The sequence below is a fragment of the Ammospiza nelsoni genome, chromosome 1, assembly GCF_027579445.1.
Source record: "Ammospiza nelsoni isolate bAmmNel1 chromosome 1, bAmmNel1.pri, whole genome shotgun sequence".
Lineage (NCBI taxonomy): Eukaryota > Metazoa > Chordata > Aves > Passeriformes > Passerellidae > Ammospiza > Ammospiza nelsoni.
The window spans coordinates 94,599,509-94,611,564 of NC_080633.1; the positions used below are offsets into that span (position 1 = coordinate 94,599,509).

The 12,056-nt window shown below is 42.3% G+C and overlaps 1 protein-coding gene across 1 annotated transcript in view; it reads right to left on the bottom strand.

Moving 5' to 3' along the window:
• The window catches only part of ZNF236 (zinc finger protein 236), a 74,033-nt gene extending 65,854 nt beyond the window's left edge, over positions 1-8,179 (bottom strand). Inside the window, exon 1 of the mRNA XM_059479782.1 lies at positions 8,070-8,179. Within this exon, the coding sequence (XP_059335765.1) occupies positions 8,070-8,130 (61 nt within the window). The 5' untranslated portion in view covers positions 8,131-8,179. The remainder of the gene's footprint in view (positions 1-8,069) is intronic.
• Positions 8,180-12,056: the final 3,877 nt, after the last annotated feature.

Sequence of the window (12,056 nt, forward strand, 5' to 3'; positions counted from 1 at the left end):
AGTCGTTCAGCTTTTCTGTAAAAAGACAGGAATGACCACTGCTAAAATAAACAGAGGCAACAAATGCATAATCTTAAAATATTTCATAGAAAAGAACAGAAAATAGAAAAATGAGGAGTTGAACATATCACATCCCACGCCAAAGCGTGACAAAGTTCTCAGGACTAGTTCATGGATGATCATAAACCCTGAGCTGCCCCCAAACTGTTCCACCTTCCCAGAGGCACTCAGATCCCATGGAAGAAGAAACAGAAGGCACCCATATAGCAAATGGACTGCTTATAGTTGTAACATTTTAAGCGTTACTCTTTCAATGAAAATTTTTGTAACTCTTGCCAAAGCCAAATCTTGCAGGGTTTTTTGGTCCTATCTTTCATACTGCTAAAAAGCAAAGGAAAGACATTGGGGCATCTAGATGTCTAATCTAGGACTGGACTCTAGAATCACCAACTGGACTGTAAAGTCCAGCTTCTCTTGGCAGAAGACTCTGAGTGCAGAAATCCTTAAGAACAAGGCAGAGCAAATCAACTTAGGTTGGACTCCAGAAGTCTTCAAAGGCTCAGCTACTGGGAGATCAGGCTGAAGCCTGTTCCAGGTAGTTACAGCCAGCATGCCCACTAAAACAGTCCAGTTTGGACATTAAACAATTCTGAAAGTTCGATTGCTTCACTTTTCCTTAAAGGGCAGGACTGCTATCTAATACAGGTTTAAATTAAAACACGAACTCATTTATTACCACTACGGCTGAAGTAGCCTATGGGAGAGATGAGACTACAATGTCTTTTTTCCTTTGTATTGTCACTAAAACAGTCCTATCCTGTATCACCCACTAAATACTGGATATTTCAGAGAATTGAACAGCTCCTTTTTATTAAAAATGTAGGAAGTGACTTTATAATTACTCTTCTACTAACAAGGAAAGTATTCAGAAAAATACCTCTCCTGAAATCCAACAACTGGGTAACAGAAAGGCCTAAACGGTTACACTGTGTTTAGAATTAGGAGGACAGTAAAAACAGGAAAGACACTGTCAATTAAAGAAGTAACAAGCAAGTGAGCCATATTTTGACTTTTCAGGCAGGTCTCACAGCCTCATGAAGTAAGACTCAGGACTGTTTTCATTTCAACGTTATCAAAAAAGTATTTCAAAATGAAATAACCCTTTGACACAATTTCTTTGTTAGAAGAATTGCTATCCCAATGAAAACTTTATTTACACTGATACCTCTTTCATAACAAGTCAAAGTAATAACCCACACTACTGTATTTCAGATAAATCAGCAATAAAATAATCTTTCCCTATATCAGAGGGAAAAAATGCTTATGGTGCATCAGCTTGGATCATCAAACAAGCCAAATGCTGCAAAAGACTGAACCTATCTTAAAGACCAATACTTTTGAATACCAAAAAAACATGCAGACAAAAGCAAGTTCAAGAAGCTAGCAGTGGGGCATGAACCATGTAACTTTTAAATCCACTGAGAAATCCATCAATTAAGAAAAATGCAACAATTCCAAACATTCCCTGGGTACCCAAGTGAAAAAAATCAAAATACTGACATAACTGACACAACATTTGATGGACACATTTATCATATTAGCAAGAATCTCATTAATAGCCAATATGATGCTTATGTTGTCATATTGTAATATATGTAAATATAAGTATTAGAAACACAAATTAAGCAATCTTTTTATTGTCAGGTATATCTGGCAGATAAGAACACAAGTCTGCTTTTTTAAAGAATTAATGCACTTCAGAATGCCATTCAAGCCAAAACCACAGAATTAAAAGTCTCAGGTTTTAGTTCAAGAAGACATTAACTGAATAAGTAACACCAACACAATCACACAAAAATTGACATGCTCTTATTAGAGAGCAGCTTCTTACTAATATCCATAAACAAACACAGAGAGAGAAAACAGAAAATAACTATTCAAGTAACAAACCTCCTGAAAAATAAGTGATTCTTTCAGGTCTGCACACTACAACAAATGATAAACCTTGCTGAACAGAAGGATAGTTTCAAACATTTGCATTTATCAATATTAGCTGCATAGAAACAGCGCAGAAGCTACTGTCACTTTCTACTTTTTTTTCTCAATTTGCATGTTAGTCTAGCTGCAGCATAAATCAACCTTATTCCTTCACAGCTTGGGAGAGACAGTCAAGTATCAATACAATTAACATAAACAGGGAGCACTTAGCTCATTATGCACCATCAAACACATCTTTGTCAACATGCACTGTCAAACATATTTTTGTCTGTATTCTTAGTTTCTCGAAAGTGCCCAAAAATAGAAGAATCTGATTTGCAAAGCACCTATCAATGATAACAAACTTTCAGTTTAAACATAGTCTTACTTGAATACTCCTAATGTTACAACCTGTAATGTCTTTCCTGAATTTATTGTCCCTCACAGAGCAGCCATAATCACTCTGGGTGAATTCAGCTGTGATACAGCCTTCACCAACACTTGACCTCAGGAGTTGAGTCAGCAAGCAGGTGCTCTCTGCTAGAAGCCACTGATGACAACTCAATGTGGAAGGAGGAAGACAGAATTAGAGCACTCCCAGCCATTCCCTCCTTATGTAAGCAGCACTGTGCCTCATGGCAGCCCACAGCCCTCTCTGCAAGGCGCAGATGGACTCATTCAGCTGTGAACGCAGCACAGCCTTATTAGATCTCTAATAACCTCCTCCAATCCAACTGAAAGGACATTGCAAATAAACACTCAAGCTTGTAAAATTCATGGCTGAAAACTTGTCACTTATGTTAAATGGCAGCTAGCAAGCCTAGGGACAAAAGGGTCTGACCCTATCAAAACCTATTTACTAATTTATGAGCGGAAAGAAAGTGGTAGGACAAGGGAACAAAACAGGGATGCCAATACTGACATTTCCTCACACTACACTTGAACTCATAGAACACAAATGATAATGAATCATTAAAACATTTTGCTTAGTTCTGCAATCATAAAAGCAATAGGTTAGTTTAAATCTAGCTCAGCACCCTAAACAAAAACAGCAGGCATTCCTTCTGACTCCTAATGGGAAGAGGACTCCCTCCCTCCTTTGAGAGGAGGACTCAACTCTCAAAAAAATCCATAAATCAATCAAGATTTGCTCATATAAGACAAGGTATTTTTATTATGCTTTGGTCAACACTTAATCTGGAACCCACTGCTGGGATGGACATCCAGGGGCCACTCACTTGGCATGTGCCAACATAAAGTAGATGCACTCCTCTCAGGAGCAGCGTCAAGACAGAGCAGAGCCACACTGCTGCACCTCTGCTGCAGAGAAGGCTGAATTAACTCTGAGGACACAAAATTCACAGTTCCATCACAGCCACTGAGATGCTAAGTAGGTTGCACTTCATCTGGCTGGGATAGAGTTAACTTCCTTCCTATCAGCCCATATGGTGCTGTGCTTCAATTTGTGACTAAAACAATGCTGCTAACATCACTGCTTAAGCTATTGCTGAACAGTGCTGCACAGCATGAAGGCCTTCTCTGTTTCTCACTTTGCCCCCACAGTGGGTAGGCTGAGGGTGGGAGAAAGGCTGGAGCTAACACAAAGGGATATTCCAAGCCTTAAACCATCATGCTCAGCAATATAAAACTGGGGGTAGTGCTTCCAAGGTAGTGTTCTTGGCTCAGAGACTGAGCACCAGACTGCACCTCTGAGAGTGATGGCAAACATTTACCTTTGCACCACTTGCTTGGGCTTTTTTGTTGCTTGGCAATTTGGCTGGTTGGGGGGGGGGGTGTTACCTTTTTTTTTAAACTTTCCCCCTTTATTTCCTCAACTGCCTTTATCTTAATCTACAAGCTTTTTCTTGCTTTTGCTATTCCCATTCTTTCTCTCACCCTACTGCAAGACAAAGTGAGTGAGTGGTTAAAGGGTGCTTAATTGCTGGCCAAGGCCAACCCACCACACAGATACACCATCCACATCATCCTAACCTACACAGACAACTGAAATCTGGCATTTCCTTCAGCAACTTTGATAGCTTTGTTTGACATTTAGGTCAATCTTGCTATATTTATTGCTAAATGCTCCAAAACAGGAGTTATACTTTTTTTGACAGCTGCATTTGAATGTACCAAGCTACCACTTTTCAGCTGTTTGTTTCCACATGATTTGGATTTCTCATGTGTGAAGTCATGACCTTTACCTGTGCCAGCCACTACTCTGCTAACAGCAACTCTGAATGAACTAAATGATTTACTACAAGGTCTTCCCTCTTCTGGAGAATGAACATAATCCAGCTGCAGCAATAAAAATCAGAAGAGGGACATGAGAGATCTCAAATAGAAATTTTAATTATATTTGGAAGCACTTAATATGCATGGGAATAAATGAGGTATGAATGTATCAGCATAGATGCAATAGGAAGTAAAATTTCTGCAACTGGTGGAAAGCTATGGACAAGGGACAGAACAAGAACTGAAGCTATCACATGGACAGAACACAAGTTATTCAACTGCATAGATTACTTGGGAAAAGACATGGAAATTATTTCAAGTATAGTGAGGAACTAGTTGGAATTAAAGCACGCCAGTGTAATCCAAGTTCACCGTCTTTACCACCCAACATGCCCCTTTGTACATAAATGGGGATTTTTTTTACTGCAGAACAGTGAGATACCAGAGTATCACCATTAAAGCCTAAATATTAATGTTTTCCTGAGGCAAAAGCTTGAGCAGTTGTTCCTTCTGCACGTTTTTCCAAAGAAATTACCTATACCTATTGTATTTAAGAGATTTAGAGCACACCACACAAGCTGTACCATAACCTTGTCATTCTTGCCTGCATGACATCACTCACCTATTCTTCTCTTGTCAGTCACAGGTCACCACATAAAACCCTAATGCAAAACTACTAAAATAATCTATATAACAAAAATTTGGTAAGTTTTAACGGATGTGTTCAAATTTCATTTTTCTTCAATAATATAAAATTGGGATGCAAAGCCTCTAAACTGCTTTTCCCCTAATTCAATGTGCTCACACCCAAAATGCTGCTAGAAGACTGACAGCAGCAAACAAAATACAGCCAGCTCTGCAGAGGCAGACTTAAATATTAAATAGACAAAGCTAGGAAACACAGAGATGACATAATTTTATCACTCTTCATGTGTGAGTTCTGTTACAATTCAGGCCCTCTGAAGACATGAAATACTCAAGTTTTAACTGCATTCATAAAGGAACTCAGTTCAGACTTGTTTCAAACTAGCCCTTGGGTTTAATAAAGGACATACACTCTAGGCTGAAAAACTGCTTCAGTACACCCTGAAATATTTCATTTTGCTCTTCAAAGCATTCCTTTCCCACTATTTGAAAATGATCAGATAGCAAAAGTCCAAACTGCTCATTTCACGTTGCCGCTAGTCCGTGACAAACATCACAGGTAAAACCAGAAAGGGTCTCTTTGGAAGGAGACCTCACAACTCCCTTGTGTAACCACTGCCTGTGCTCAGTCACCCTCACAGTAAAGAAGTGTTTCCTTATGCTCAGACACAACCTAGCATGTTTCAGTTTTCACCAGAGAGGTTAATTTGAGCTCTTCAACTGAGTTAAAAAAAAAAAAAAAATGCAAGATGGTTTTGGGAAAACAATGCAATACCAAAAAAGGAAAAGGATCTTTTAAAGTATCAGCTATTGAGGTCAAGATAGTATTTTGACTACTGCTGCCTAGAGTTCATTTTTCTTATCCAACACATTTCATTTTCCTAGAACAAAGAACATGTTCTAGTCTTTGACATGCATGGTGGTTTGTCTAAGGAAGCTACATAAAACATTATTGATTCACTTTATTTTCTCCCAAAGCAGAATTACCATAAACATACAGACTGTACAACTCCAGAGAGCAACATTTCCATGAAAGACAACAGCATAGCATGGCTGTAGGAATTCCAAGGACCACACTTCAAAAAAATCTAAACCAATGCAATTGCCTAAGTAAAAGATATGAAACTTATTTTTGTGAACACCTATTTTCTAAATAAAATTCCTTCTAGTAAAAGTGAAACCCATGAAATGCACAAGCAGTTTTCAAAGCCTGTATCTGAACAGGACAAACAGCCAAATGTCCTGTGAATATAAATTTCCCAGATTCATGCAGTCCTGCTCAGCCAGAGCTTCCTCATTCATGACCTTTTCTTGTCACAGAGAAGTGCAGAAAAAAATGTGCTGCTTGCCAACATTGACTTCACTGCTCTCCCAAACTGCTGAAATCTCAAGGACCAAACCCATCAGAATCCACAAAACTTGCTTATTTAGGCCAGTCCTTGCAAATGTCTCTCAATCCCTGTGACAGCCCCAGATCCTGTAATTCTCAACTGCATTCAAACCACCTCTATGAAAAAAATATCATTAATAAATTGGCAAACTTCTTTTAAAATAAATGAAAATGTGAAAAACAGAGAATGTGATGAAACTCACATTAAGTCTTGTCAGCCATATGCACATCTTACCATCGAAACAGTCTAAGATCAAGGTCCAACTACAAGCAAAATGAATACAGCTACTAGGCTGTAGTTGCCTGGACAGCTTGTCTCAATTCTCAGTTCTCATCCCTTTCTCATTTGCACATCATGCCATTACTATAGGAGTTCACACATGTATGACACATGCATACCCTTTCAAAACTACCAGAGAACTAAGGAGATCTTTAGTTTAAATAATAAAACAAACAAACAAGACCACCTCAACCTCCGAAGCTAGTAACACCAAAAGTTCTTTGGGACTTTCTTTATATCCTTACTACTTAGTGATCAAAAACTGAGATCAACAGCCACAACAGAACAAAAAAAAAAAAAAAATCCCCCACCACTTCTGGTAGGAACCTGTGGCCCATCTGGCTTTCCATAATGTAGAAAAAAATCTTTCCCAACTTCCCAACTCTCACGTAACAGCACAGCTTTTTCTTTGCCTGTCAGCACGTTCCAATTCTACAGAAAAGTATTCCACAGAAGGCTCACCTACATGTTCCCATTGCAGAGCCAGAACTCATCTGAAAACATTAGGAAAACAAAATATTCTAAATACATACTGAAAATATTAACTGGATGTCTTTTCATTACTGAAATAGGTATGGTATTAAAATGCTTTATGAAATCTCTTTCCGTTCTATCTGTTAAAAATACATCTTTCAATTAAACACCTACTGCTATATGCTAAGGTGAAGTCACTTATGAGGATTTCAGGCCTACCTGAATCACAGCATTTTTTGTTTGCTTCGATATTGCTCACATAACCACAGTGTCATCAGCAGGAGCGAACAACACAAAAGAGCCATAAAACCCAAAAAAAACCAACAAAAAACAACTCCCCAACCATCAAACCAATCCTGCCCTGAACGCGCTCCCCTGACATCAACGGCAATAAAATACAATCAAAAATGTTCAAACTTAAGCATGAAACTAATACATGTTAGGAGAGAAAACCGGCTTGGTTTGGGGATTTTTACACATATATTCACGTAGAAAACGACTGCAAAGGTGTTTTTAAAGGAAAATAACAAGAAACTTAAAAGTAACGTCGTCCTTGCAAATCAGAAAGGTGGGCGAGTTGAACCTCATTTCCTATTTGTTTATCACGCTTTATTCGAAAGTCTCGTTAATTTGGCCGGGAGAAGAAGGAGAGGGAGAGCGGAAGGAGCCGGAGCCTTCCCGTCCTGCCCGCCGCAAGCTGGCCCGAGCTCTTCCTCCGGCTCCGGGTCCCGCACCGCGGCAGCAGGGAGAAGGAGGAGGAGGAGGAGGGCCAGGCCCGAGGAGCCCTGCTCCTCCGCCGGCCATCACAGCCACGGCCGCGCTGCCCCGGCGGGAGGCGGCGGGGAGGCCGCCCGGGCCCGCTCCGCCGCTGCCCGCCCGGTCTCATTGCGCAGGGCCGGGCCCGGCTCCCTCCGCTCTCCTCTCCTCCCCTCCGCCCTCTCGCCTGTACCCTCGCACAATAGACCCGGCCTTCCTCCCCCATATCCGGGGACTATATGCGGAGCCCGCGGAGGCTTCTCGCCTGCCACCCCCGGACGCGGATCGCGCCAGCCCGGCCGCGCTCGTTACCTGCCTCGGCGCCGGCCTCGCCACTCTCCCCGCCGGGCTCGGGGGGCCGCCCCCTCGGCATGGCCGCCCCCAACCCGTCCCTCCCGCCCCCCCCCGGCGCACGCACACACGGACACACCACACACACTCTTGGCAACGGGCGGAGGGGGGACGGAGGGGCGGGGAAGAGCGGGCGGGCCCGGCCCTACACACGGGCTGCGGGGGGCGGGCGCCGGCGCTCCCTCCCGAGGGAGGCGGGCAGGGGGCGAGCGGGGCAGCGGCGAACTCACGGCAGGGCCGGCCGGGCGGGCGGGGGGCGCACGGCGGGTGAGGGGCGGCGGCGGCGGCCCCCGGTGCGCATGCGCCGGCCTGTGCCGGGCTGGGGGGAGGTCGGTACATCCGGGTGCGGCGGCGGGCGGGGCCCGCGGGGCGCCCGTGTGGGGCAGGCCCGGGAACGGGAACTGGAACGGGCCGAGCGGGGTTTGGCACGGTGGATCGGCCTGCCTGTGGCTCCCACCTGCGCGAGTACCTGTGTCCCCTGCTGTAGCTGACCCTGTCTTGGCAGAGGAGTTGGATTACATGTCCCTTCCAACTCTTAACAGTTCTGTGATTGCGTGAGGGTACAGCTTTAGAGCCTGAAAGTCAGCAGGAGTGGGCCAGAGCCATGTGGTTAGTGGTCTGAAGTTGAGTCAGGGCACATTTAGGTTGGATATTAGGTACTAGGAAATGGTTCTTCACCCAGAGGGTGTTGGGCACTGGAACAGGCTCCCCAGGGAAGTGGTCACAGCACCAGCCTGACAGAGTTCAAGAAGCGTTCGGGCAGTGCTCTCAGGCACATGGTGTGGTCTTGGGGCTGTCCTGCACAGGGCTGGGAGTTGGGCTCCATGATCCTTACGGGTCCTTCCAGCTGTGGCCATTCTGTTTCTGTTCCCTGTGGACGATGATTCCCTTCCTTACCCATGCACACCCTCCATGAATTCTGGCTTTAGGCTGAGGGGTACAAAATGTGAGCACATGGGACTCACTCCAGCCCACACAGCTGCCAGGGCAGGCAGGGTTTGCTGCTGAAGCCGGCTGAACTTGCTGAAATTGTTTGACCTGGCTGTGCCCTGGCCAAGCTTTGCTACCTGAACCAAATTGCTGCTCAAGGAGATCTTAGAATCACAGCGTGGTTTGGGTTGGAAGGGACCCTAAAGATCATCTTGTTCCAATGCCCCTGCCCATGAACAATGACACTTTTGACTAGACCAGGTTGTTCAAGTCCCATCCAGCCTGGCCTTGAACACTTGCAGGAATGGAGCATCTACAGCTTCTCTGGGCAGCTTATGCCAGTGTCTCACTACCCTCACAGTAAATAATTCCTTTTCAATATGCAATGTGCCGTCCTTTAGTTTAAAGCCATTCCCTCTTGTCCTGTCACTCCTTGTGAGTGAGCCTTGTCAGAAGTCCCTCTCCAGATCTTGATGTGAGTTGTCATAAAAGATAACTGGGTCATTGAATAGTGATTTTTTGGTATCAGAGGCCATAGTTTGATTCTGTTCCCTGTAACTGGTGTGCAATAGAACTGCACTCTCTGGAAAGATACCAATAAAGTTGCATATGCTTTTCTTGACAGCATGTTCTGCACTTCATAGATTTCATTGCTTCCAAAGACACTGCTGTATGTCATTGTTTAATACACAAGTGTTGAGCTTCTAAAATTAGGTGTTTATTACACCTCTTTCTTCCTAAATAAATCAATACAAAATACTTTTGATTAATTACTTGATTCTTTTTCTTCTATTATCTCTTTAGTTGGACCTGTTTAAGACTCTAAAGCTTGTGAGTTGTGTGGGTTTCCTACAACTTTTGATTTTTAAATACCTTTGTAAATGAATATATTTCTGTGCAGAGGGAACTTGTATGAGAATACTGCCTGCAGTGATCAAACTACCTTTTTTAGCATTTTTTTGGCAACTCAAGTCTTACAGCCAAAAATGCATCCAAAGCCCATTGCCACTGAACTGGCTTGCTGCTGCTTATTTGCCAAATTGTTTAAAATGTGCAAGTTCTTCTCATTGCCTTCCAGGATGTCCCTTTTTCCTCCCCCCATCCCATATGCCAGCATATGTCCAGTTTCTTTATTACAAACTGCAAACATAGTGCTTCAATAGCCTGTATCAAAACACGTTTAACATGATGCATTAACCAGGCTGGATGATCCTGTCCTCATTTGTTTCATTTATTACTTTAATGTCACTTTCTGTAGTCTCTGCAAGTAGTATTTGTCAGGTACTTCAGATTACTGATCAAAAAACAGGGTGGGTTGGGTACTGATATCTGTAAACTATTGTAGCAAAGCATTACTCAATCGTTTTCTCATCATTGAATGTTAATTTTCACTTCGTTAATTCATTTATCTTGTTCCGTTTCAATTGGATGTTGGGTTTTTTTTCTTAAGTTAAAGCCTTTCAGATACCTAATTAAATTACATCTAAAAACTTGCCTTAAGCAACCCAATTTAATCATATCAAAGAATGAATTCAGGTTTCTGGAATGCAAGGTTTAGTTTCTTCCTGAAGGCTAAGATTGGGTAAGCAATATTTGGATAATTTCACATTCTGTCCGCCAATAAGAAATGTACTGTATTTAATTTTCTCTGCAGAAGTGCAGCACTGGCTGTATAAAAATGGAAAGGAGGGCTGAAGCTGGTGTGACCATGGCCCGAGGCTTCTGTGAGCTCACTCCTCGCTGCCGCCCATCTGCAGGCACGAAAAGAGCGAACAGCAGTGGCCTCTGGTGGTTGTAGGATAGTTCTGTGCTAAAATAGCAAGATCGCCGGTCGTTTTAGCAGTGAGCTACAACCTACAAGAAACGAGGTGACAGCTTTTTGGGTGATTGCAGACAGAACCCAGGGGCAGAAATCAAAACCAAAGACATGGAACCGGATCAGTATCTGGAAAAACTTTGCACAATCTCATTATCTTACATATTTCTCCTGATTTTATTCTAACTTCGTTATCAAGCATGTCTGTATTTTTTGTTGAGGTCATCTGCTTTAGGATTAAGAACCTTCATTTTGAGTTTATTTTCAGTTTTGAGCTGATGCACACTTTACAGGAATGTGAGATTTTATGTGCAGGCAATTTCTCTCTGTACAGATAGTAATGAAAGCCATTTAATGCAAAAGCCAACTTTCATTTCTATTTTAGCTTTTCAACATTATTGTTCTCTGCCTGTCTTTCAGTGTTCAGCAGTAGTACATACAATTGTGTTTAATTTTGTACTGCAAAAGTCTGTTCATTATCTGTTCCAAATTTATATGGTATGTTTGTCATTGCCTATCAGTCTTCTAACACTTCTGCATCACTCTCATTCTGTATAAAACTAGCTCTGCATAAAAGCATAACAACAGAATAGACATAATTTTTTTTTCTTCAGAGCCTTAAGAAGCTTGTGGTACTGGGAGACAAACAGTTTATGAAGAATGCATGGAATATGTGTTGAAGAGGATATGAACATTTTTATTAATAAGGAAATTCAGTGGTATATCATATGCCTAACTTTACAGACATTTTCAAGCTGTCTAATCTCTGTGTAATTTTCCTTCTTTGTCTGTGTGATTGACACAATATATTTCCCTTGCACTTTTCAGCTCCTGGAAGAAATGTATTGCACTCATTGTTATAACTTCTGTGCTGCTTGTCAGTGATTCTGTTGTCTGTATTTGCAGAAGTGCTGATATTTCAAAATATTTCAAAATTTTTGTATTTTGTAAATAATAAAATCTTCAATTACAGTCTCTCTCTAAAGTCTCTGGCATTACTCCAGAAGTGCCACACAGGACACTCTCGGTTTTGGGGTGTGGCTAGCATTATAACCCAAAGCCTTCTCAAGCAAGAGCCTAGCAGACCATTACTGATGCTCTGCCGTCCATCCAAAGAAAACATGGGTCTGTTTCCCAGATGGAATCTGTAATGTAATACAGAGTGTGAGATGGCTAGCCTTTAACTTTTCTATGATTAATTT